Source organism: Perissodus microlepis, chromosome 16 (genome assembly GCF_051167445.1).
Source record: "Perissodus microlepis isolate ML-2025 ecotype Zambia chromosome 16, ASM5116744v1, whole genome shotgun sequence".
In the NCBI taxonomy this organism is placed as follows: domain Eukaryota; kingdom Metazoa; phylum Chordata; class Actinopteri; order Cichliformes; family Cichlidae; genus Perissodus; species Perissodus microlepis.
In genome coordinates this window covers 15,433,178-15,459,940 of record NC_140476.1, presented here as the reverse complement: position 1 = coordinate 15,459,940, position 26,763 = coordinate 15,433,178, and the positions used below count along the sequence as shown (strand labels likewise).

Below are 26,763 nucleotides of genomic sequence, written 5' to 3'. Positions count from 1 at the left end.
AAAGCAGAGATTTGCCAAGAAGTCCAGGTATGTGGATTCTGATACACTGATTTAAGACCCAGAGTGGTTTATTAAACCCATTAATACTTATTCATGTTGTTTGTTGTGTTTTAATCTTTTATCATTTATATTGGTATCCTGACCTGTGCAGAGTAATGTGCTGCTGAAATATTTCCCTTGTCCTTCGTATGTCCAAGCAGCTGGATAAAAATTGAAAACAATGAACAAGACAGCACGATAAAAAGAAGTTAATTCAACCCACACGCTATCAGCTTGTCTGAAATTATTGAATTCTCAGCAGATCATGTCATCCTTTTTCCTGTCTGTTTGTGCCAATAAAATACAGTGTAACTTGCCTCATTTACATTACATTTAAAGTATATTAAGTTACACTGATATTTATTCCAATGTTTAACTTTTCTATCCACAGAAAGTAAGTATACAACTGCCTGAGTCAGAGCGGCAAAAATGAAGAAGAAGGTCAGTCTTACATCACCCCCACTTGCAGATAAAGAAGGTGAGTGAGTTACTTTTAGCGGACAAAAAGGACTAAATATCATTACATATATCTTACTAATAGTTTTGCTTAAAAAAGCTAAGCAAATACTCTAATTATAATTTCCCTTCTTTTCAGATGACAGTCAAAATGGGTAAGTTTGGGTTGGGAGACATTAACATGCTATGTGTTTGCAGTTTTTCTGTCATTTACAGTCATAGGTTATTTACATGTTTTACAGGGAAGAGAAGAAAAAAGAAAATGCTCTGAGTGTTGGATACTTTCAGCTGGTAAATATTTTTTCCATGACTCTATAAAAGCTTGTTCTTTTCCTTACCTTTGCTCTTGAATCATCAAAAAAAAAAAAGGTAGATAAGCATGAAACATTCTTTATACCCACAAGCACAAATCCACAATTTCCCATTTTCAGTTCCGATTTGCCACTTGGAAAGACATCGTGATGATGGTGGTGGGGAGTGTGTGTGCCCTTGTACACGGCGCAGCCTCACCGCTCATGCTCCTCGTTTATGGCATGATGACAAACACATTTGTGGATTATGAGCGCGAGGTCCAAGAGCTGAAAGATCCCAACAAGACGTGCAACAACAATACTATTTACTGGGTTAACGACACCATGTATGAAACGGATGAAAACACCACACTCTACTGCGGGTAAGTCATTTGTTTATTCCAGATGAGATTGTTGCTACAGTAAAGAGTTATTGTTGTTACTGCTACTCATTTTTGTTCTCTTGGTAGGGTGGATATTGAAGCTCAGATGACCTTGTTTGCGTATTACTATGTTGGGATTGGATTCGGTGTTCTGATTGTTAGTTACTTTCAGGTAAGTATGCATGTTACATACTCAGCTTTAATTTTTGATTCTTTTTTGTCGCTTCTGGTGAATAATTTTAAACATCCACTTAGCACTCAATTTAAGACCATTTACTATCACCTGTTGGCCTTTGTGCTGTTAATGAGAGGGGATATCTTTAACACGGTCATCTCAGGCTCATGGCTGTGTAAGAACAGCATCCCCCCTCCATGTGCTGCTCACACCTTCTGAATATGAAGGGCAGCCAATCAGAAGAAAAGTTTCCTGAAAGGGAAAGGTTTGTTTCAGGTTGTGGATGAACTGATGAGCTGCACCAAGAACCAGAATAAGGAGTAATCCAGAATTAAAGAATAAAAATATGGAGTTTGTTTAAATCCTTTCTGAAAATGCATGGCTTGTGTCTGTATAATGTGATGCCCTTTTTTAAAAATCACATTTTAGATTGCATTCTGGGTGACGGCGGCTGCAAAGCAAACACAGAGAATTCGAAAGACTTATTTCAGAAAAGTAATGCGAATGGAGATTGGATGGTTCGACTGCAACTCTGTGGGTGAACTAAACACGAGGATATCTGAGTACGTTGTGTCTCTCTCTGCCTGCTGATCAGCCTGTTATCACTGTTTTGCTCAACATGTTTTTACACATTCTGTTGCTTTTTTCTTTTTACAGCGACATCAACAAGATTAACAGTGCCATTGCTGATCAGGTGTCTATATTTATTGAGAGGATCTCTACATTTGTTTTTGGCTTCATGGTTGGGTTCATTGGTGGGTGGAAGCTGACTCTGGTGGTCATAGCAGTGAGCCCTATGATAGGTATAGGTGCTGGACTGATGGCTATGGTAAGCGTTTGATAGTCAGTTAGCAGTTGGTGGATAGATACCTTTTGTCCTGTTATGTTTTTAAATTTAAATTTTTATTTTTAATTATTTTATTTGCATTTTTTAATCTAGGGTTTGAGAGTAACGAAATTTCTATTCTCTGTATGTCCTGTACATGTGGCAGAATTGACAAACAAAGTTGACTTGACTTGACTTGACTTGACTTGATGTTTAAGCTTTGATATGTTTTCATTTTGTGCGTTTTTCTTCCTGGTTCCTGCAGGCTGTGGCCAGACTGACAGGACGAGAGCTTAAGGCCTATGCAAAGGCAGGGGCCGTGGCTGATGAGGTCCTGTCATCCATCAGAACGGTAGCAGCTTTTGGAGGGGAGGAAAAAGAAGCTGAAAGGTATTTTGTAGTACAATATAAATGCTAATACTTTTATTTGTAATGATGCTAAAATACAAATTTTGCACAGGTATGACAGAAACCTTGTGGAAGCTCAGAATTGGGGAGTTAAAAAAGGAACAATCATAGGAGTGTTTCAGGGATACCTGTGGTGCATCATTTTCCTCTGCTATGGTCTGGCCTTTTGGTACGGATCTAAACTGGTCATCGACACTAAGGAGATGACGGCCGGTACTCTTATTCAGGTATGAAATATTAAATTCTTAATGGTAATACTCTGTAGAATAAACAGATGGAAAACTGTTGACTTTTAATGCTGCTGTGTTTGTTTTAGGTTTTCTTTGGTGTACTCATGGCAGCAATGAACCTTGGCCAGGCCTCACCGTGCCTGGAGGCCTTCGCTTCTGGTCGCGCTGCTGCAAAGAGTATCTTTGAGACAATTGACCGGGTAAAACCAGCTAACTTACATAACCAGAAGACCCAAATTAGTCAATGTTAAAATAATGAATAAAGTTTATTTGTTGCTACTTTCACAGGAACCGGAAATTGATTGTTTATCAGAAGAAGGTCACAAATTAGACAAAGTAAAGGGTGATATTGAGTTCCACAATATCACTTTCTACTACCCATCCCGGCCCGACGTCAAGGTAACATTCTTTGCTTGATATTTGTTCTGTCATGTTTCAGGATTAAACTCACTGAAAGTCAACAACCTTTTTCAGATTTTAGATAATCTGAGCATGCAGATCAGAGCAGGAGAAACCACCGCATTTGTTGGACCAAGTGGATCTGGAAAGAGCACCACAGTCCAGCTCATTCAAAGGTTTTATGACCCAAAGGAAGGAACGGTAACTATCTGAGAAACTTTTCAGACAGATGCAGTGAGATGTTTGGGGGCTTCGTTGTAATGTCTTGTAAAAAAAATTTCCTTCTCAGGTGACTTTGGATGGTCATGACATCCGTACTTTGAACATCCAGTGGCTACGCTCTCTAATTGGGATTGTTGAGCAGGAGCCAGTGCTGTTTGCTACCACCATTGCAGAGAACATCCGATTTGGTCGACCTGGAGTAACCGTGGACGACATTATCCAGGCGGCAAAAGAGGCTAATGCCTACAATTTTATTATGGAGCTACCACAGGTACATTTAAAAATGATATACAGCACAATTGCAGAAGTTACAGCAGTTTTACAGTCATGTGCTGTAATTTTGTACTTTTTAACATCAATGAAAAAAATCTTTGCCTCTTATACTCCAGAAATTTGAAACTATGGTGGGTGAAGGTGGAGGCCAGATGAGCGGAGGGCAGAAGCAGCGTATTGCTATAGCTCGTGCGCTCATCCGAAACCCCAAGATCCTCTTGCTGGATATGGCCACATCTGCCCTGGACAATGAAAGTGAAGCTGTAGTCCAGGAAGCACTGGATAACGTGAGCCATTTTTTATATTTCATACATTTTGACTTCATTAGCATCTTGTTTAGTGGACTGACACCCTAATAACAACCATATCTGCAGGTGCGCACAGGCAGGACGACGATTTCTATAGCTCATCGTCTTTCCACGATTAGAAATGCAGATGTTATTATAGGATTTGAGCACGGGCAGGCTGTGGAGAGAGGAACACACAGCGAGTTACTGGGGAAGCAAGGCGTCTACTTCACTCTGGTCACCCTGCAAAGCCAAGGCCAAACCAACACAACTAGTGGTAGGATTCATGTGGTCTGTCAGTTACTAGATTTGGACTTTTGGTGCAAGAAAATGAAAATGCGTGGATCAAAATTTATGGTATAATCTTCAAATGTTAAACAAAATCAAATGCCCATATATGTCCAGAATATGATGTAGAACATTTAACGTAAATTAAAACATTTAAATTTAGAACTAAATTTAATCTGATAGAGAATATGTTCCAACCTTTGGTGATTTCTCAAATTCATTTTGTATGTTTTTCCCCGTTAAAGACATATTTACCTGGACTAGACAGAGATTGTCATGCACGGTTGGAAATTCAGGATAACAAGTTGGCTGCCTGTTGTTTGTCTGATACAGTTAGAGAGTATAGTTGCTTTACATTGTGATGACGCATAATTAAAAGTTCTGCACCCTTTACTCCATGTACACCTCCTATTGTGCTGTTCCACACTATCGCATGCAAATAAGACCTTCCTGCCTGGTTGAAAGAGCACATTTCAAAGCTCTCAGCCACATAGCAACATAGTGAAAAGGTTTGGGCTTTAGGTTGTTCATGACACTTACAGCTTTGGCACTGTGGTGCTGTGTTGGCCATATGCAGCTTAAATGCCACAAAAGAACTGGACCTATGCTTATGCTGAATTAATGGCTTCAGTCAAGGCCAAACATTAAATGCATTTCAAAGGGGAAATCCTTTAAAGTATGTTATAGTTATTTCTTGTGTTTGTCAAATCTCAAAGGAAACGTTAATGCTTGATTGTTTTACTTCCAGATGTGATCAGTGAGGCTCCTGGAGAAGACTTTGATCTAAAAGCAGGGGGGTTTAGCCGTGGAAGCCGTAGATCCAGTAAAAGGTACAGTAAGTCCACTTGAAGGAGATCATGAGAAAAGATCATCAGTAAGAAAATACTTTGATATTCTCTATATTACACCTGCAGGAGCTCTCTGCGGCTGCGATCTTGGAGCCAGTTGTCAAATGACTTTGTCCCTAATGCACTATCAGGCAGCCTCAAGATTGCTACGGACACGAATATCACATCAGAAAATGTACAGAGATTCCTCTCGTGCTATGTAATAAGCCAAGACAATTAATAACTGTTCTATGAAAAACAATGGTCCTTACACATATCTTTTAACAGCGACAAAATGATGTGGAAGAACATGTAGAGCCTGCTCCAGTTGCACGTATCCTTAAGTACAATCAGCAGGAATGGCCCTACATGCTGCTTGGCTCACTGGGAGCTGCGGTCAACGGCTCTGTCAACCCCATCTATGCCATCTTGTTCAGCCAGATTCTTGGGGTAAGAGCTGTTCTCATGAAGAACGCATGTCATCTTTTACATGTACAGCTGGTTTGAGCAACGGCTAAAATATTTCACTGGTATTTGTTTTTACAGACTTTTGCAATTCAGGACTTGAATGAACAGAGGAAACAGATCAATGGGATATGTGTTCTGTTCTGCATCGTGGCCGCGGCTAGTTTCATTTCACAGTTTTTACAGGTATGCTGTTGCAATTTTAGACATATTAAAAACAAAACATAATCTAGAATAGCTGTTGTGGAGAAATTGTTTATGTCTCTAGAAGAAGATGAACTGCAATAATGTGATAGGTATGACAAAAATGAAGAATTAGACAGGCGGCATGTGAACAACGCCTGCCTTTCTGCACATGTTCTACGTGTGTGCGGCTATCTGATGACTGAATTGCCTGCACGTGCCATGAAAGCAGTCATAACAGAGTCAAGATAGCTAAAACAGGTGGGGCTTGGCAATGTGGGTTTTAATTATACTGTGGTTTCTTTACCGCACAGAAGCAAAGGCAACATAAATACCAAAAAAAGTGGATAAACTGTTGGTAGCGTTATTAAATTAGAGTGGAGCAGAGTAAATCTTTAATGTACCAGTGAGGGGACATTTGCTTTCCACTCCAACAGAAAACACACAAACACCATTCAAACCACAGTACAAGATCCAAAGGTCTGACATTGTCGTCATAAATCGGGTTCATTAAAAGGACTAGATGTTACAATCCCTGACAATGCATTGCTTTAAATGGAGAAAATCTTGAGGGATGGCTGTTATGAGGAAAAGCAGCACAGAAACTTTACCAGCGGCACACATTGTTGTGTGCCTCAACTTTCGTTCTTTTACCCAAGATAATCTGCCATTTTTCCTTGGTTAGGTTTAGGGATTAGAGATCTGATCTAAATTATCATATTAAAATTTGGGACACATCGTCAGCAGTGGACCTTGGATTCATCGGGTGTTTCGGCCATTATCACTAGACACCCTCATCCAAAGATGCCCTGCCAGGGTTGATCAGGCCCTGGAGTGTGTCACTGGTTTATGTTAAAGGGCCATGGGAAGGGAAAAAGGGCCATAATTTTTCTGAAGAAGGTTAGCAGAGTGGATAAAATAGGGTTAGGGGTTATCTTACAATATAAAATGCCTTGAGGCGACTGTTTTTCTGATTAGGCGCCGTATAAATAAATTTTAAAATGAACTGAGTACAGAGTAATGGTAAGAGTCAATGTGTGGTTAAAGGGTCAATACTGTATTTTATGGATTTTTTACAGTGCACATTTAATATTACAGGGATATTCTTTTGCTAAATCTGGAGAGCTTCTGACGCGCCGCCTGAGAAAAGTGGGCTTCCAGGCCATGTTGAAACAAGAGATTGGCTGGTTTGATAACCCTATAAACAGTCCTGGAGCTCTGACCACCAGACTGGCCACAGATGCATCCATGGTTCAGGGGGTAAGTAGGAAACTACAGGACTGTTTTCACAGTTTTCGTTTTACAATTAAAATCTTGTTTTTTAAATATTTTTTAACATGCTTGAATAATTTCTGTAGGCAACAGGATCCCAGATTGGCATGATTGTTAACTCAGTGACCAGCATAGGAGTCTCTTTCATCATTGCCTTCTACTTCAGCTGGAAATTAACATTGGTAATTTTGTGCTTCCTGCCGCTCATTGGGCTGTCTGGGGTATTCCAAGCCAAGATGCTGACAGGTTTTGCAAATGAAGATAAGAAGGCAATGGAAGAAGCAGGTCAGGTAAGCTCATCTTCCATTTTAATATCATACCAGTACACAGGCAGCTTTGAATTTCTTGCGGTTAAGTGATTTCTCTCCCACAGGTATCCAGTGAGGCTCTTGCCAACATCAGAACCATTGCAGGTTTGGCCAAAGAGAGCTCATTTGTGGATTCGTATGAGCAGAAACTTGAATTACCTTATAAGTCTGCCAAGAAGAAAGCCAACATCTATGGGCTCTGTTTTGGCTTTGCTCAGTGTGTCATCTTTTTGGCTTATGCTGCTTCATTTAGATACGGAGGCTTCCTGGTCAGGGCTGAGGGTCTGCAATATATGTTTGTTTTTAGGTTGGTAAAAATCTTGCTTTTTGACATGTTCAGCTTTGTGATGTGATTGCCAAACATCAACACTGTGGTCATGTGTTTCCCCAGGGTGATTTCAGCAGTCGTGATCAGTGGGACAGCACTGGGCAGAGCTTCCTCGTTCACTCCAGATTATGCCAAAGCCAAAACTGCTGCTGCCCAGTTTTTCAAATTGTTGGACAGAGTTCCTAAAATCAGCATAAGCCAGTCAGATGGAGAGATATGGGTTGGTGAATGTCAATAACTGTACATTGAAATGGTTCACGAGTTTTAAGATGTAGCCCGTGTTACTTTTGTGAATCTTGTCATCCATCTTTAGGAAAACTTCAGAGGAGAAATAAATTTCCTTAATTGCAAATTTACCTATCCGACACGACCGGACACCCAGGTGTTGAAGGGCCTCTGTGTGTCTGTGAAGCCCGGGCAGACTTTGGCGTTTGTTGGGAGCAGCGGCTGCGGGAAAAGCACCAGCGTTCAACTGCTGGAGAGGTTCTATGACCCTGATGAAGGGCAAGTGGTGTGTGTTGACTGATTTAAATGTTAATTTCAGATACACAAAATGTATTCAGTGTGAGCAAAACCATTCATTCTGTTGTAACTGTGTCACATTTTCTTTTCAGGTGATTGATGGCGTCCCATCTCATTCAGTCAATGTGCCTTTCCTAAGATCTCAGATTGGGATAGTGTCCCAGGAGCCAGTTTTGTTTGACTGCAGTATAGCTGAGAACATACAATATGGAGATAACACCCGCAGTGTCAGCATGGAGGAGATTATTGAAGCTTCTAAGAAAGCTTATCTTCACGACTTTGTGATGACGCTTCCTGATGTGAGTAGGACTGAAATGACATGAAATGTTGTCCGGTCAGTCATTTTTTGATTAAAAAGAAAGCCGAGTAAGCGAACTAAGCATAAATTCAGAATTAAAGCTAAATTGAATGTGATGTTGATTGCCTATAGTTACTTTTAGAAGGTAACTGGCAGAATGTGCAGACAAGCGTTTCCCAGAGCGGATGCTAAATGCACTTAGTATAGGTTTACTATCCTAAAAAAATCAAACACACACACATTTTAAAGATGACTTGTGGTGAACTTAGAGTATAACTTGCTGCATTTTACGCCTCTCTCTTTCAAACTGGTAGAAATATGAGACTCAGGTTGGTGCCCAGGGCTCGCAGCTGTCAAGAGGACAGAAACAACGCATCGCTATTGCACGTGCTATTGTCAGGAACCCCAAGATCCTGCTGTTAGATGAGGCCACGTCTGCCCTGGATACTGAAAGTGAAAAGGTATCTTTTAAGTCCTCTAATCTTTTAAATTAAAGTTTGCCAAAACATATCCATATCATATATCCATGACACACAAAAGGAACTCGCTGATGACAAAGATTTTTTGTCCTGCAGACCGTGCAGACTGCTCTGGATGAGGCAAGAAAAGGACGAACCTGCATCGTCATCGCTCACCGGCTGTCAACCATCCAGACTGCAGACATCATAGCTGTGATGTCTCATGGAGCTGTCATCGAGCAAGGCACACATGATAAACTCATGGCCAAGAGGGGCGCCTATTACAAACTGGTCACAACAGGTGCTCCAATCAGCTAGAATTATTTGAGCTTGTTGTATTTACAGAGCCGTTTAGTTGCAAACTTGAACCATTTGGAAAATCGTCCTTCATATCCTGCTCATTTAAATGCATAACTTTACTTCGTTTTCATAAAACTCCTCCCAGGATAAAAAAAAAAGAAAATATACAAATTTTCTTTTCTTCAGTACACATCATCATCATCATTAAAAATCAATACATCTATCAGCAAATCTCCCATGTCCAAATACAGATACAATTTCTTTACAAAATTTGGCAGTTTACTCTGTACAATTATATCCTTAATGCTAATTAACTCCATCTCATAAGCATTTGGTCTTAACCTAAAATATACAGGCAGATATTTCTGTCTATATTCAAATAAATAGTGATACTCATCTCCAGGATTCCCCAAACTATGAAGGACACATAAACGTTTAATATACTTAACTCCATAAAATCTGTCCGTAAGTACTGGGATACCACCGACTCCACATCTAAACTTTGCCAAATAACACCAAATGGAATGATCTAAACCGCACAAGAATCTGTTTTTGTTATCAATTAATTATGTGACGATAAAGCTCTTTTCTGTATATTTATTTGCCTGCAATGAGTGTTTATAAATGAAGAAGATGAGGATAAAGACTTTTGCATGTATTAAGCCACGTTTGTATCACTGAACCACAGTTATTGTTTTTTTTAAAAATATATATATATATATATATATATATATATATATATAGATATATATATATATAGATATATATATATATAGATATATATATATAGATATATATATATAGATATATATATATAGATATATATATAAATAAATAAATAAAAAAAAAAAAATACAATCCTTAAAGTAATCTATTTCTAATGTTTTGGTATGGCTTTTTCTTACCAAAATATCAACATTTCTCTTCAGTTTAAAACAATACATCTTACTGTATTGTTTTAAACTTCACATATAGATGTTATTATGGATAGTTAAGCATCTATTTTCTTCTACTCAGCTAGTTCATGTGACGGTAGCATGGAGTCCATCCTAGCTCCCAGAGAGCAAAAGGCAGGGCACACAGTGAATGTGTTATAGGTCTACTACAGGGCTAATACAGAGAGATAAACAACCATTACCACCTACAGCCAATTCATTGCCAATTAACCTAACCCAGAAAGAAGGCCCCATCTGGCAAACGTATTTGAACCCAGGACTGTTTTGCTGTGACACAGCAGCGCTAACCACCATTTAATTGGGACCTTTGGACCTTTTGAGGTCAGAAAGAGTACTTTATCTGTAAGGAGGAAATATTTTGCTCATGGGTGCTGAAATCAATTTTTTTTTCATTTTATATTTAAACATAACCAATAACACAGTGAGCAGAGGTCTTCATACCTAAAGCAAGTTCTCCTTTAAATTGTAGCTGTATTGAAAAAAAATATTTTCTTAGGCAAATTAGTTTTCATAAATATTTATATTAACTATGCTGGAGCTGGAGTGGACAGAGTTCAGGCTGCTGAGTGGTTCTCTGTTGCTGCACCCTCAGTACCAGTTGATAATAAAGCACCCAGGCACACAGATGTTTCTTCGAGCTGGGCTTAATGAGGAGCCTACGCACTTAGGACAGTTACATAATTCAGAGCCAGCCTCAGGTGCCGTTGGATGCTAAGCAACCCGGGATGGTGGAGAAAAACGTGGAAATACGTTCTGCTGGGGAGTTTAACTAATCATCCTAATCTAGTTACATCAGAGCTTCTGTTCTGCTTCATTTATTTTGGCTGATTAATATCTAAGTTTTCCTGAAGAGAGCTACAAGAGATTATTCAATGCATGCAGAGCAAGCTGTATGTCCATACATTTAAAGTGCTAAAAAACTAAAAATGATACTTTTATAACTGACATTTCTGACATAATATAAATATCGATAAACTGTCATTTCTGACAATCTAAAATTTCACCTGTTCTTTCATCTGAGCTGCAGTGGTAAGGGATCTTACTTGTTATCTATCTGTTTTTATTGACTTTTACACAGAACTGATGGGCTAACAGGTCACAATAAAATCTGGAGGTCTGATTTTGTTTCAGGCTTTTGTGGTGTAAACTGTCAAAATGAAGCTTTCAAAAACCATTTGTGCTCTAATTTGTGTGTGACCTCTTAAACACGGACGTAAACCCTAAAAAGGATGGATATTCGTAAGGAAAAAATGGGAAAATACTTCAGGCAAAAGCATCTCCCAAATGATTCCAGGGTTGTATAATGTCCCAAAGAAACTCTTTAATAAGAAATTGAACAGTCTTTACAGTTATTGTGATTTACATATAAAACAAACACCATAGAATGGACTCAGGTAAGCAACAGATCAAGCAAATGAAAATTTCAAAACATGCTATTCAAACCCACAAATGCAACTTTTTTTAAACATACACTGTTTCAGTCCTCGTGTGATTACCTCCATAATACACATACATATTTACACCTGTTTGCCAACACTACCATTCAACCTTGCTGATATCCTTGATCAATGTGTTGGGGGTAATATTGTAAAACTTGAAAGCTGCTCCACAGTCTAAGCTAGCTTCCTCTCTTCATGCTCTCTGATGAGCAAATTAACACAGTAAGGAATAACAGCAACCACACCGAGAGGTATTGAAGCACTTTTACAGAACGACAGTATATAAAACAGAGCCTCATTGTGAGTGGGCATTTTAATAAAGTTGTACAGTTGCAGAAATGTGAGCGTTGCAGTCACGCACATGAGTTTAAACATACTTTTGCAGCCGTTCTTCCCTTTGCAGCTCTGAACGAACATCTCAGAGTTCACTGCCAGGCCCAGACCAAACAAGGCTCCCAGGTTTCTAACCAGACCGGCAAAAGGCGCCGTGTCGAGATGGATCCAGTCTGGGTTAGCGCACCACTTCTTGGCTTTGCTGACTGACCACATGGGATCGATATCCAACAGTTTAAAGAGCAGATAAAAGCAAACAGCGAAAGAGAAAAGAAAAATGTTGGTTTGGAGGTAAACTTTCAAGCTTGCATTGTAGACTGAGGGGATGTGATCAAAGGCCTCAGCAATCAGCATGCCTACACATTAAAGAAAGAAAAAAGGTTTTTAGTCCTAACACAAAACAACAGATATATCAGATTTTTTTTTTTTTTGACAGCAGAGTGGAACACACCAGTGAAAACACCGAGGATAACTTGATGTGGAAAGTGCGTTGCAATAAAAATCCTGGAGATGCAAACACTTATCTGAATGACCCAGAAAGTCATCCACAAAAAGGACCTCAGAAGACAAAACCTGTAGGAATAATACATATTTAAAAAAAGACAAGACAACTAACTTAATTGTAAAGATGCATATAACCTCTCACCTTTGAAAGCTGTGTACAGATGAGGCACGGGAGGGCCGAGCAAAATTTAAAGCAGAAGTGATCATCACATACCACACGCATGATGAGCCCATGGCGTGACCAGATGGACTGCCTGTTCAGAAAAACATTAAATAAAGTTTTCTACACTTTAATAGCTTTAAGTACTGACTCATACATGCATACTAACCTGGCCCTGTTTCACAAGTTATATGAAACTGGTCCAAATGTGGTTTTGAATCATTGTGGTAGAAGGGTGTTTCTTGCACCCACCAGTATGGTCGGTGCCCAAATAAAATCCTGCAAAAGAAAATATAAGAATAAAGTTCAGAAATACATAAAATAAAGATACAAATGCTAACCTAAGAGTAGGCTTACCATTTAAAAATAAGGTTGAACCAGTCTCCAATAACAGCCACCCAAATCATCTTGGTGCCAACATTGTGACTGAGATGGAACCAGAGAGGGAAATAAACAGAGAAAATATTACGAGGGTCACCCACTACTGACACAAAATCAATGAAGTCATGGTATTGCCAGTAGTTGTTCTGCAGGTACTGTATAACCTGCACACCAAAGCTGTAGACAAAATCCATGTGGTTCCCTATCTATGTACACAACTGCAACAGCTTCTTCTTCAATGCCAGCTAAAGCACCGTGAGCCCTTTCCTACCTCAGGAACTTTATATCAACCTGGCATCATAAATCATTAAATGAAGCCATGGCAACAACGGCAACATCTTTGCTTTGAACCCAATATAAAATAATGTTGCCATTAGGGCTCAGCATTTTAAGACATGTTACAAAACTGTTTACACCCTGAGCATGTAGACATTAGATTTTTCACAGAACATTGCTTTTACAATTGTTAAATATTAGCCATTGTACACACGAAGAAAGACAGTTCCACGTAACCTGCTGGATCCTTTCAGCCTCATTAATGAGCTTCCTATAATGCTGCAAGAGAAAAACACAGCCCATCTGGCATCTGGCACAGTAGAGTTCACTGAGTACATCTGTTAGCATTCAGCTATCTTCCCATTCTAATCAGAGCACAAATACTGAAAAAAGTATAATGTTGTTTTATATAGTTTGGACGGAATTTCGGATCCATCTGAACTTCCACATACTGACCACAAGGTGGGATATCGTTTCAGCAAAAAACATCCTGAAAACATTATATATATCATTATAAATATAAATTTAGCAAGAGGAGTGGGTTATTTAATATTTTTAAACCATGTTTTCTCGGTTTAAAAACATAACAGTTTTTAGCTAATTTGAAAGCAGAGGAAATAATATGAATGATTAACGTAATTTCCGGTTGTCGTTGAGTGCCCGCCCCCTACGTGTAGACCGCGGATTTTTGAAAATAACGACCTGCGCAACAGCAAGACGTAAATCTAGAGTTCTCTTCAAAACATGTGAGTGTTACACTGCAACGTTAATGGACTGACTAGTGTAAGCCACATTTGTAAAATATCCTTTGGTTTCATTTGCAAGCTAATCGATGACGAACTAACCGCTAATGTTCCCCCGGCTAACGTTAGCATTGGCATGCTAATGTTGTTAGTAGGTTTTGGTGTAGCTGTTACGTCACCGGTTGTCCTATATGCACAAATAATGTTGTATTTAAATAATAAAGCCAGCTGTTACTAGCGACAGGTCGATTGTGAACTAATTAAATAACTAATTATGCCAGTAAACATTTAAAACTGTTTTAACTGACGATGGTTTCAACTGTACTCTTTCATATGCTTTGAAATGTTTTGGTGTCATTGTTTGCTGGAACTAACAGCCACAGTGCATAACTATAAGTCTTTTAGAAGATTAATGTAAATACAACACAGTACAGCACAGCCTATTCTGTACTGTTGTACTTTTTAATCTTGCTTTTATCTCCATAACGTCTGGGTCATTGTACATTGGTTAAGCCAAAGGGAAAAAAAGTTTACTAGAGCACTAACAACTATAAAATTAACAATTTACCAAGAATACACTGCTAGATTACACACAGCCGCCTGGGGGGTTATTACGAAGCAATGTTTTGGCCTAAAGTGCCACATTTTCTCAGATTCTTTTATTTACAGCATGTCTTAAAAGCCGTGTAGATTCTCTGCTGGGGGAATGTGTGCAAGTTGTTAAGCAGTAGCTGTACATCAGATTCTGTGATTTACATACATACATGATGCAAGAAATGTTTTTATACTTGATCTTTAATCTGCTGCTAAGGCTGTTTTACCTTGCTGGAAGCTGTTTACACAGCTTTGTAAACAGAGCAAAGAATACAGAGAATACCAAAAATACCTGTTCAATCGATTAGATCAATTTCATTTTAATCTGCTCACAAAGCAAGGTCTCATCTTCGTTTTAGGCTACAGGAAAGTGTCAGAGCTGAGCACACAGAGTAACCCTTAATGTTTGTTTCCATCCATTTCAAGTTTCAGAGCTCTAATGTACAGACTTCATGTTAGAAATAAACAGCAGCATTGAGAGCGCGTTCAGCATTAAAATAGTTAACTCACAATAAAATAAAAAATGTAATTAAAAGTTTATTTGACTGCTTTGTGCGCTAAATCAAAAACAATTAACTGCAATTAATTTCATGTCTTATTCACAACTTTGTTACTTGTTGCTGTTTATTTATGATGTTCTTTTTCTAATGTTCTTTATAGATTTTTATTACTATTTCATCTTCATCATTACGTGATAATGTCTTTGATTGTGGGCGACACTCATATCCTGGACAAATAAATTACTCTGAGCAGCTTTTTCTGTATTCTGTTCTGCGCCAGTGTTGACCGACCACTACAGTTGTCTGGCTCTGCAGTGAAAATTGTGCTTGTGTTTGTGTTTTACCACAGATTCATAACAAAGCACCATGATGTCCATCACTGACCCAAACATGAGCGATAGGTTTACAAGTGCAATGGAGGAGATCCACAACAAGGAGCTTAAAACATACACAGACATAATAGACACAACGGCAGAGTTGGCCCAATCCCACAGGCAGTTTGTGAAGTCAGCACTTGGTAATTTATTTTTAATGACATATACAAACATCTGTCACGAATGCTACCCTGTTCAGCTTTTTTTCATTATTAATATCCTTTATTTCAATAGAAAAGAAATTGCACATGGGCTTTTTAGTTTTTAAGACACCCTATGGCCCTGCATCTCTTTTGTCCCCTTTTTTCCCTCACTTTCCTATCTTCAGTGCTTCACTATCCAATAAAGGCAAACATGTCAAAGAAAGAAAATATTAACTATGAGTAACATTTAGTCTTACAGGTTTAATAACAACTAGGTCCAAAGTTGTGTTTTTGGAGTGTTTTAAGACAGTCTGAGTATCGTCCAGCACAGTGGATTACAACATTACACATATTTTCTTACTTGATTAGAGTTGTCAGATATGGCTGATAATAAATGTTTTCTGTTGCAGATACGTGTTTAAAGAAGTGTAAGGATGATGACATATTGTTTGAAACAATACAGACATTCAAAAAAGGTGAGTTGTCAGTAAATTAGGCACACAGTATTAGCATGTACCTTAAATGTAGGTCATACTGCTGAGTTCAAGTGTACATGTGAAAATGGTGGTTTGTAATGCTGCTTCCGCATCTTCACTTTATCTCAGGACTTAGTTGTACTGACACAACTTGTGTACTGACACAATGTTTGCCTCGTAGACCTCGAACGGAAAAAAGTGGCTTTAAAAGAGAAACGACAGACAATATCTGAAGTGATATCTGAGATTCAGGAGAAGGATATGCAGAAAGAGGACATTATCCAGAAGATTGAGAAGCTTAAAGAAGAACAAACCAAGAGAAAAGAACGTACGATCGTGTGATTGTGACACTGATGCTGTAACGTATAAATTAAATATTAAACTGTGACTGTATTGTATAGTACACTTATTTTTTCTGCCTACATTTCAGTGATTGAATCTCAATACAAAGCAAACAAAGACAGACTGAAGAATCTCCAAAAAGCCAGACTCGTCTTTCAGGATCATCTGGGGTTGGAGGTACGAACAATCCTTGGCAAAACACAGCTGGTTAAAGGTATGCAAAAACCATGCATTTTTGATACACATATGTTTGTCGACTCTTGTTTATGTTATCTGTAACTGATTTTTGTGCAAGAGGTTTTGGTCTTGCTGTTCCTTTTAGACTGATCATGACTGATATGGTTATGATACTTTCTAAAATAAAACAACAATAAGGATAAAAGTTCTAGCTATTCAGAAGTGACAAATCAATATAATTATAATTATTATGATTTTTTATGTTGGAATGGAATAAATACTCAGTACATGAGTACTAGTTAAAACAGTGGAACCACATTCATTGTGTTTCTGAAGCTGTCTGCATGCACATATCCAAACTAGAGTAATTCTGACCTACAAACTCCTGCTTAATTGTTAATTGGTTGAGTTGAATGCACTGAATAGAAAGACTATAATCATAAAGTAATATTTTTACCTTCGGTGGATTAAAATGAAGGCTCTGCTCTGCATATCCCTGTTACCATGGTGAACTGATTGATATTTATGCTTGTATGTATCATCGTTAACGATAAAGACATGCACAGCTCAGAGTGAATATAATCAGATTGTGAAGAAACTCTGGACATGTGTACTGTTACTGAAAAAGTGTTGTGCAACTTAATGATAGTCAGCTGGTTGTTGCGATTTCACCTTGTGACACACGCCGCTTCTGATACGACTCAAGAACTTTGTTTTGAACTTTTAAAGGTGAAAAGTTGCAGTTTGTTTTTCGAAACATCAACCCCTCTGATCCAGAGAGCGCCTATGTCATCACGATGGGGATTAATGAAAGCGGATCATACCAGAGTAAGTTAAATACCTCTACTTTTTTTTTTTTTCCACAACCCTGTGTAATGTAATAGTATTTCTGTGTATTAATTTCAAACAGATTCACAAATATAGATATGAGCTTTTTATTATTATTTAAAAAGCTATAGGAAGACCAAAAAACACACTGATATTTAATGTGTTTGTAAAATTGGTTCAAATAAGACCGGAGAGAAACATTGGAACACCTGATATTTTGTGGCTCACTCTTTTATTGCATCCACTGTAATCAGTCATTGTTTTTTTTCTTTTTCTATTTTACAGTTGTCTCCAGTGACCCTGTGCTCGAGTGTTTGCCAGCCTTGGAAAAGCGACTTCAGGAGACCAATAATTTACCAGCATTCCTGGCAAATGTGAGGAAGGAGTTTATCTCTCAGACGCGTCGCTAAAATTGAACGCAGGGAAGGATGAAAAGCACGCAGTGACATTCTACCTGCAATTTGGACTAAAGAAAGCATGGTGGATTCAATGGAGTGATCAGTGGAGGATTACAAATCTTTAAATAAAAAGTCAACTTCAGGACTCTTAGATTTGAATTTCAAATACTCTTTTGTACTCAGTAGCTAACAAGTGTGAATTCTTCTTATTAAAAAGATTAAGTTTCTTTTTTGGCATCATTTCAGACGAGTTCTTGTTGGAGATAAGTATATGAATTTCAGGAGCGGGACCACGCCAGTCCCCTTCGAGGCCTTGCTCACCTTTATCTACGATAACGCTGTCAAACTTAAAATGAGGACGTGGGCCCAGCGAGTGAATGGACATTTGGACAACTGCTTACCTTTTAATCCTGAATAATAAGGAACTGACCACTTAAACATTGGTATAAACAGTTTTATTTTATTTGTTTGTTACAAATCTCTTTTTTTACACGTGCTACAGACATCAATGATGTAATAAAGCACTTCTTTATTAAAGCCTCGTGTTAGTCGACCTTGTATCGAGTGTAATATAAATTATGAAAAAACTTGTTATTTGATATTACTGTTATGTTCAACTTTAATCCTAGGAGCATTACAAAATACCCAGGGGGCAGTGTTAAGATGCTGAATGTACATCTCACTTCATAAATATACAAGAACTGAATGTGACAAATGTTGAATAATTAACCAAATTAAAATCGGTGCATAAACAGATATTGTTCCTTTCAGACTAAGTTTCTAATGAATGTTTGGCATCGCTGTGGTTAGAATTTGATTCAGGGTCGGTCAGGCATCAGATGATTTAATGCTGCTTAACCGAGGTAGCTCTTCAACATAGGTTGATGGGAAATGGCCCGTCTGCCCGTTCAGCATGCCAAACCACCAGCCGTTTTCTTCCTTGGAATAAATGTCTAGTAAATCTCCTGTGAAACATGATTTTTTCAATTAAACTTTAAATCTTTGCTTTTAAGAAACGCAAACGTTTTTAGTAAACTGCAGTTTAGTGTCACTTACCTTCGTTCAGAGCCAGTTCATCGTCGTGCTCAGGGGTGAAGTTGTAAATGGCCTTGCATTTTCCTATACTGCACAACTCTGGGGTTGTTTTATCTGCTAAAAATAACTGTTTTTAGTGCTTTAATCTCCTGAATTTCCAGATGTTGTAATTTTAAACAAACAGTTGTATCTGTGCTCTGTAAATGAATTACCTTGTCCTTTGTCCTCTTCCGTGTGAGGCTCCAAGACTCCATTAACAGTGCTGCCACTCTCTGCAGTTTGACTTTCCTGTGTTGGGCTTGTAGAACTGACCTGGTCAGTGGCATTTTTTGAAGGATCCACAGACTGCTGTGCCACAAACAGAGGTGGTCCTTTGTAAATGATGGAAGCTCTCAGTGACTGCCGGGATCTGAAGGGTGTCCTCCTGAGTCTGACTGGACGAGCCAGCTGAACTAGACTATGTTCACAGTCCTTGAACAGAAGAAAGGGTTTCAACTACAGCATTTGTCTTTACAGAAGCGTAAACACAGAACTGTACAACGATGTAATATAAAATAAAAATTCACCTTTTTGATATTCCAGTCTTTTTATTTCTGGTGTTTTTCCAATTTAATAAGATAACTTGAAATAACGAGAAGTTCTCATTTGCTCATTTTCCTGCAAGCAAACTGTCCTACCTACCAATTTAGTGTAATTTAGCTGTAATTTGCTTTGCATCGAGACAGTTTGTGTCTTTATGTACTGCAGGTGGTAATGTTATGAGCTGATTTTGAATGTAAGATGATTCATCAGAAATGCATTCATGCTGTTTATGCAGTGACTCACGAGATACAGGAAAGGACAGGATCCCTAATAATATAGAATAAAAATAATCTTGTTCATTCAGAAAAAAACAGGCAAATATTTTATCTCAAGTAAAAACATTTTGCCTCTACATGTGAACCAAACATAAGTATATTTATTGATGCGATACCAAACTACCAGCTACGACAGGCCTGTTGCCCCACAACCTGATTCACCAGTTGATGCTAAATATTAAGTGTAAAATAACTGTAATCAACAAGTTGGCAGGTGGAAGTATTGAAGGAGAGGAATGAAAGCCTGTAGAAGCAAAACAGAATACATGTGTGTGAATGACAGGAAGGGTGATGGAGTACTGAAGATGCAAGGTAGCAGATACTGGGAAGAATCTTGTGCACACTGCGCTTTTATTTCTGGGAAAATCAAAAAGATCCTGTTTCTTACTTGCACCATCTGTCCAGTAAAAGCAATATTCCACTATAGTTCCAGTTAATCTGCTTTAAATATGTTACTGGTAGATATGTATGGGGTATGCAGAGTAAGAGATTAAAGTTAACCCTCTATCAAGTCTGTTCCTATTAAGCTGAAGATTCAGTCCAGTCACATTTTAGTTACAAATCCTCTGTGCCAACAAAAGGCGGCTGCATAATGGAAGTCTTACCTTGTCCTTCCATTTCAGAATACTGTTGCTGAACCGGTGATGGGCCTTTGGTTTCCCTTCTAATTTAGACAGCGATGTAGAGAGTTTGTAATGAGTAGCCTCCAGGAGATCCAGTTTTAGAGTATTCTATACATGAGTTGACATTAGTGAGCAATTGGGAACCCTGGATTCATGGTCTGTTTGAAGAAAACATCAAACAGCACACAGCAGTATAAATCCACATCCACTCTGGCATTACTGTCCACTATTTACCTCATCAAGCTGCTGCTCGGTTTCCTCAAGGTTCTTTTGGTTGGAAAAAGATGGATTTTCAGAGTATGTTTTCATAAGTTTTTCAATTCCTGTGACACATTGTAAGAATTAGAATGATAGAAAAACAGCAAATGATTTTACTTGGTATTTTAAAAGTTGCGTAACACAGCTTGCCTTCACAGTCTTTCTTTGTTTTCGTAATATTGTCGTCGAGGCGCTGAAGCTTAAGCTTGATTGCCTCTCTTCTTCTGTCTTTGTCCATGAATGATTTGCTGTCTTCCTCCTGAGCATAGATACCTGGTCACTTATTAAATCAGAAACATTTTTTTAAATCTAGCATCGATGGTTAAATCTACAGGGATTAAAAGTAGCATGTTAACTTTGAATTCGTCCTGGAAACTTTTCAGACATGCTGCATGTTGCACCCCAATCGTACAAGTCCCTATACAGTAACTACATTTTATTAAATCAGAAAAATCTCATTGAGGTTACCATCATATTTCCATAGAAGCCACATCTTTAAAAAACGTATATGTTGTATATATGTATAGCTATATTTATGTAATAGTAAATATAGAGTAGATCACGGTACAGGATTTCTGTCAGGCCCTACCAGTAACTTTTTTATCTGCAGCACGCACACACTAACATAAAAAGATGCCCCCTGCAGAGATGACCGCCTGCAGAAAAAAATACTTCGGTTTGAAATGCAACAGCAGATTCTCAGACACCAAAGACTTACGAAATAATCAGCCATCAAAAACTCGGCTTTGTGATCTTCAGTGGTGTTTCTGTTCTCTTCCACCAGGGCTTGTATGTCTTTATCAGTGTCCACCCTTTGGACCGCCTGTTCTATCTGTGTTTGGCCCTAGAAGTAGCACAAGTATGCATAGGTGATATAATATCCTTAATATACCAGTGATTCAACGTGTACTGGACGATGGTGGTCAGGATGTCTCACATGTTTGAGGGTCTGTCCAAAGCTGTACATTTGGAGGTTATATCTTTTTAGGATGTTGCCTAGAAGTTCAATCCGTTGCTTCTCCAGCTCCTGTATGATCTGAAAGAGCAGAAAGTGAGAAAGTCCTTGTTTAGATAATCTCCTGGCCATTTAAACCATGGAGCACATAACAACAAATAAATGGTAAATGGTCTGTATTTGTATAGCGCTTTACTTGGTCCTAAGGACCCCAAGGCACTTTACACTATACACAATCATCCACCCATTCACACACTATATGCCCTTGAGTTAGATGATTGCCATCTAACCCATAAATTCAATAAATGCACCAAGTGATTCAGGTCATAATGTGTGGAAAGACCATGTGCAGAGTAAAAGAAAGATCACAGGCTTAAGCCAGCAGCCCCACGTTCTGGTACTGTGTCCTTATTAAACAACGTGTACACTAAATAAATGTGGGAATCTCTGAAAATACATGCAATGTCTACTGCTGCACAGAGTGGATTTTGATGAAAGAAATGTAAGCTAAAAAATCACTACTGAAATGTATGTTGCATAATTCACTGAGAACAAAATGACATAACCACGGTTAGTAGAACTCATAATCATCAACCATCCTTGAAGATTACACCAACTGGCAAAGTTAAAACCTGATATTACAGGCCGATCCAACCGGAGTCACAATGTGGCTCAGTAATGCTTATGACCCCATTCTGATGAGACTGTGGATGGTGTCCTGGAAGATCCCCAGCATTTAGGCATCAATACATAATTTCCCAGAGGTTCTCAACTGGATTCACGTCTGGTTTTTGTGCTCAAAATACAGAACATACTGTCCTGGGAGATAAGCTGTGCTTTCAGAGTTTCCTGGAACCAATCAGAAGTGAAATCTTTCACACTAATGAAAAACTCTTGACTACGTCACTGAGCCCCGTTATCTCATAAAGAGCCACTCTTAATAAGAGGAACAGCTAAATGCCCACAAAATGACAAGTAGGAAACTATTTTCTCCACCTGGTAGCAGTTTTTCAATGTGTTTTCCCACTTGAGTCTCATCTGATGACCCTCCATGTTGATATTAAAGTACTCGTCATCCACCCGCGCCTGCATCTCTGCTGACTTAGTCAGCCTGTTAAGCATCTGGAGTCAAGAACAGAGAGAAAACTTTAGCAACCATGCTGACAGCTTTTTCCAGTAAGTATCCCCCCCGTGGTGAAAAAGACTGCAGTGATGAAAACAGTATGACACATTCTGTACCTTCTGTTTTTCTTTCTCAGTGGAGATGTGTTTGTTGTTTTCAACAAAGTTGAACAGAGCCTCGTGTTCTCCTGTTAGTCCAATTAATTTCTTTTTGATCTAGTTTAGAAAGAAGAAATCAAATGAATATATTATTATGAACTTTAAATAACATTACAACTACTTTGTGATGCTGTGTGTCAAAAGGGATAGACTGAATTTGAAAGATAAATCATTTATCTTGGCTTCTTGTGAGTTTATTTTTGTAGATATGAAATTTTACACTCATAGCTACAAAAACACTTTATTATTTTATTTTATTTTATTATTTTATTTTGTTATTTTTCAAAACATTTTCAACGAATGCGTCACGTGTTAAAAAAAAGCTTTATATCAGATTTGCATTGCAGCCAAAAAGTTCCTGGAAACGGTCACAACAGAGTCATTTTATGTATGATCATTATGGTTCATAAGGCCAAACATCACAGTGCCTAATGATAAATCTACCCATTTTGAAAGGGAGGAACGGTTATGGTTGGTCACAATTCCAGACTTTATAATGTGCCATCAAACCAAATCGTAAAGTATCATAATTCCTCAGCATGACCCTCCTTTTAATGGCATGCAACTGTTCAAACACATATATTATTAAAGCTTATATCAGACCTGTGAGTTCTGCATGCATTCTAATGCATTCTTGCAGGCATCCACATTATAGCAATTCTCTGACTGTACATGTCAACATATTTTTGTCGATACAGTCATTTTATGGATTTATGATTCAGCAGCTCCACCAAAGCCAATTTCTGTCCCTGTATATGTTTACAACACGCCCTTACCTTCAGTTGTTCACTCCAGTTAGCAGTAACAAGCTTTCCGGTTCTTTCAATGGCACTGTCAAGCTAGAAAAGAGTGGCATATTGTGCTATCACTGGAAACTGTAGCAGAGAGATTTTGATAAAAGGAAAGACTGAATTACATACAGGCCTCTTCCTCTTATTATGCTCGTCTAAGACTTGTCGTATTTCCAGAATTGCTTCCTGCTGAAATGCATTTCCTACTGATCTGAAATGAAGACATACATCTGCATTTAAACTCCAGCTCAAGATAACATTTGTTTAATCATTCGACTGGCGCAGACTCGAGCTGAACTCAGGTTGAAAACTACCTGTGGGCGTCTGCTCTTGAGTACATCTCATCTGACACATGACACCAGGCACTGTGGGTGGAACTGAGTGGGGAGCCAGCATGAAAAGGTTAGAGCTGTGGGCTAATTAGCCTGACACCTGCCTGTGTTTTGATCACATCTAACTTGGTGGCTGCATGTTATTGCTCATCACACTATTATTCCTGTACGGCGCATGGCAATCAGTCCCAGGAAGAGGTCATGTTAAACACAAAACTGACAAAACAGTGTCACCCTTACTTGTTTGACATTCCTTTGGAGGCCCTGATGAGTTTGCCCGCGAGTTTTTGTAGGCCTTTGGAGTAAGTAAGCTCCAACTCTGCCCTGGAACAGGAAAAAGATTGCAGCAAGGAAGAAGAAGAAATAAAACTGGGTCAAACAGTAACTCCTAAAGTGACTCAGGTGTTTTCTAACCACAGTCAGCGTACCTTTGCTGGAAAACAGACATGAGCTCTTTGCAGAAGTATTCCCCATTTTTGGAATATTGTTTCGCATTTTGATAGAGCTGGTGATACTGAAAAGTGATCAATAATACACCGTGAGTACCTGACACATTTGATTTGAATGTGGAAGTTGTGCGATCACTCAAAAATAAATACTCACAGAGCAGGTGGTGGTAGGTTCCTTCATCTTAAGACTCTGGCTGTTTGTTGACTTTGTACCTGGAACTTTGACCACCCTCCTCCCAAAGTTACTCATGCGCAAACCACCTGAGCTTTATGCATTGCGCCAAAGGAAAATTCCAATGAGAGGGGTGAAAAAAAAACCCGGAAGAAGCTGCAAGCTTAAACTCAAGCTGGAAGGCAGCAGGTTTATGTGCAACCGATTCAGGATGGGGGAATATATAAACACCACAAAAAGGTCTGTCCATGCTTTTAGCAAACATAAATAAATAAAAGGATACGACCAAATATAACTACTTTATATAATGTTCAAGCTAATTAAACCATCTGAGTTTCCTAAAAAACCCTTTAGAGAAAGTTAAAGAAAGTAAGTAAAGTTAATACTTTTAGGTTGTTAGGTTGTGATGTTTTGGTAATAATTATTCTATAAGGACTTGCGTGGTTTTATTTCATGTCTATTTGGTAATAACAGTTTAAAACGTTAGTAATGAGCAGTTTCTACTTTATTTGTCTACTTGGTATGAAACATATCTTCCTTTGAACGTTGAACAATCAATTAAATCTGGTAAGTTTGGCCTGCATAAGTGATCCAAACACACAACCAGCTGGCATCCCACAAAACTGAACTAAGCCAAGTCAGACCCATCAGTTGTCTATCCTGCTCATGTTTACAAGCTGCTAAACTGGTCACTTTAAATCATTCAAATTGTAAATTGTAAATTGTTATTGATCCTATTACCTTAGTCTTGAACTGTATATTTATTTCTCTTCTTATATTTATTGTCTTTTGCACTGAATGGAACTGGAGCCTCGTCGTCTGGTCTCTCTATATACTGTACTGTATATAGCAGAGATGACAATAAAGTTTAATTTGACTTTGAAATTGCTAATGGAGTATTAGTTGTTTAATGTAAAACCTATTTAGACTGCATTATTTTTAATTATTAGGATTCTGGGGTATTAGATATTGTCCTAGCCCTGGATTTTTTCACTCTATATTTTGTGTTAAATGGGTTCGTTTGGCTGTGCTTCTCTTTTTATTCCTTTCTGGTTTCCTCCGCCTCTGTCATCCTGCTTCTTGGTATTCTTCAAGGCCAGGTATTACTTGTCTTTCAGTTAGTACTGGACTACATCAAGTTCTGTACTGCAAATGTGACAGTGGACAAAAGCATTCGGGTTTTCCCAAATCAAAAACCCTGGATGACCAGCGAGGTCCGCTCACTCCTCAAAGCCCGTGATGCTGCCTTCAGGTCAGGTGACAGAGCTCTGTACAGGGCTGCTCGAGCTGACCTGAAAAAGGGGATTAAAAAAGCCAAGTCAGACCACAAAGGGAACATCGAGTCCCACCTGTCCAGCAACAACACACGAGAGGTGTGGCAGGGAATGCAAGACATCATCAACCACAGAGGCAGCACTGCGAAAACAGAAAACCCGAGTGGGCAGCTGGCAGAGGAAATAAACAGCTTCTTCGCCCGCTTTGAAACACCACAACAGCAACACTCATCTGCTTCAGCCCTGCTCCCATCCTCATCCTCACCTGGTTCCTGCACCGCTCCACTCACTGTAACAGAGCACGATGTCAGACGTGTGCTCCTAGCAGTGAACCCCAGGAAGGCGGCCGGTCCAGATGGAGTACCTGGCAAGGTACTAAGAGCATGCGCACACCAGCTCACCCTCATCTTCACCAGACTCTTCAACCTCTCACTGGATCAGGCAGCCATCCCATCCTGTCTAAAATCAGCCACAATCATCCCAGTGCCGAAGAAGTCTCCCATCTCCAGCCTGAATGATTACCGCCCTGTGGCCCTCACACTGGTAATCATGAAATGCTTTGAGAGACTAGTCCTTCAGCACATCAAGGATTACCTCCCCCCAGAATTCGACCCCCACCAGTTTGCATACCGTGCAAACAGATCCACAGAAGACGCCATCGCCACAGCCCTCCACGCTGTGCTGAGTCACCTAGAGCAGCGGCAAAGCTACGTCCGAATGCTCTTTGTGGACTACAGCTCAGCCTTTAATACAATCATCCCGGACATCCTCATCACCAAACTGGTCACTCTTGGCCTCCCTCCTCTCACATGTGCCTGGATAAAGGATTTCCTCACAAACCGGCCCCAGACTGTAAGACTCGGCCCTCATCTCTC

General features: G+C 39.0%; 4 protein-coding genes across 10 annotated transcripts; 2 read left to right on the top strand and 2 right to left on the bottom strand.

Moving 5' to 3' along the window:
• The first annotated feature begins 468 nt into the window (after nt 1-468).
• abcb11a (ATP-binding cassette, sub-family B (MDR/TAP), member 11a) lies at nt 469-9,911 on the top strand. 3 transcript variants are annotated; one of them, XM_084954951.1, is made up of 27 exons: nt 469-517; nt 635-650; nt 738-786; nt 927-1,168; nt 1,256-1,340; nt 1,773-1,906; nt 2,001-2,172; nt 2,435-2,559; nt 2,630-2,804; nt 2,894-3,007; nt 3,096-3,206; nt 3,282-3,407; nt 3,496-3,699; nt 3,818-3,988; nt 4,076-4,265; nt 5,025-5,106; nt 5,191-5,299; nt 5,392-5,553; nt 5,650-5,754; nt 6,850-7,011; nt 7,110-7,313; nt 7,397-7,638; nt 7,723-7,879; nt 7,973-8,170; nt 8,274-8,480; nt 8,794-8,940; nt 9,055-9,911. In XM_084954951.1, the coding sequence occupies exons 1-27, from the start codon at nt 469-471 to the stop codon at nt 9,253-9,255; spliced, it is 3,939 nt and encodes a 1,312-aa protein (XP_084811077.1). In that variant the 3' UTR covers nt 9,256-9,911. The 3 variants fall into 3 exon arrangements, with proteins under 3 accessions (XP_084811077.1, XP_084811079.1, XP_084811078.1); XM_084954953.1 differs by lacking the exons at nt 469-517; nt 635-650; nt 738-786; nt 927-1,168 and having other exon boundaries at nt 1,260-1,340; nt 5,025-5,115; XM_084954952.1 differs by lacking the exons at nt 469-517; nt 635-650; nt 738-786; nt 927-1,168 and having other exon boundaries at nt 1,260-1,340; nt 4,076-4,279; nt 5,039-5,106.
• Nucleotides 9,912-11,507: 1,596 nt separating this feature from the next.
• On the bottom strand, nt 11,508-13,841 carry LOC146370589 (glucose-6-phosphatase 2-like). Its single transcript, XM_084907851.1, has 5 exons — nt 12,987-13,841; nt 12,799-12,908; nt 12,612-12,723; nt 12,417-12,538; nt 11,508-12,321 (listed from the first exon to the last, which is right to left on the bottom strand). Exons 1-5 carry the CDS (start codon nt 13,202-13,204, stop codon nt 11,807-11,809), a joined length of 1,077 nt encoding a protein of 358 aa, XP_084763977.1. The 5' UTR covers nt 13,205-13,841; the 3' UTR covers nt 11,508-11,806.
• A 79-nt stretch (nt 13,842-13,920) lies between these two features.
• Nucleotides 13,921-19,472, top strand: spc25 (SPC25 component of NDC80 kinetochore complex). Of its 2 annotated transcripts, none has more exons than XM_084907850.1 (7): nt 13,921-14,032; nt 15,473-15,640; nt 16,051-16,116; nt 16,298-16,444; nt 16,547-16,635; nt 17,365-17,463; nt 17,749-19,472. In XM_084907850.1, exons 2-7 carry the CDS (start codon nt 15,490-15,492, stop codon nt 17,839-17,841), a joined length of 645 nt encoding a protein of 214 aa, XP_084763976.1. In that variant the 5' UTR covers nt 13,921-14,032; nt 15,473-15,489; the 3' UTR covers nt 17,842-19,472. The 2 variants fall into 2 exon arrangements, with proteins under 2 accessions (XP_084763976.1, XP_084763975.1); XM_084907849.1 differs by having other exon boundaries at nt 16,547-16,672.
• On the bottom strand, nt 18,690-26,243 carry nostrin (nitric oxide synthase trafficking). 4 transcript variants are annotated; one of them, XM_084907840.1, is made up of 17 exons: nt 26,154-26,243; nt 24,597-25,906; nt 24,422-24,507; nt 24,234-24,317; nt 23,976-24,038; nt 23,791-23,872; nt 23,647-23,709; nt 22,829-22,927; nt 22,586-22,711; nt 21,572-21,670; nt 21,353-21,478; nt 20,785-20,893; nt 20,611-20,699; nt 20,359-20,484; nt 19,109-19,367; nt 18,918-19,013; nt 18,690-18,826 (listed from the first exon to the last, which is right to left on the bottom strand). In XM_084907840.1, the coding sequence occupies exons 2-17, from the start codon at nt 24,690-24,692 to the stop codon at nt 18,690-18,692; spliced, it is 1,740 nt and encodes a 579-aa protein (XP_084763966.1). In that variant the 5' UTR covers nt 24,693-25,906; nt 26,154-26,243. The 4 variants fall into 4 exon arrangements, with proteins under 4 accessions (XP_084763966.1, XP_084763967.1, XP_084763968.1 ...); XM_084907841.1 differs by lacking the exon at nt 26,154-26,243 and having other exon boundaries at nt 18,918-19,010; nt 24,597-25,991; XM_084907842.1 differs by lacking the exons at nt 23,976-24,038; nt 26,154-26,243 and having other exon boundaries at nt 24,597-25,991.
• Nucleotides 26,244-26,763: the final 520 nt, after the last annotated feature.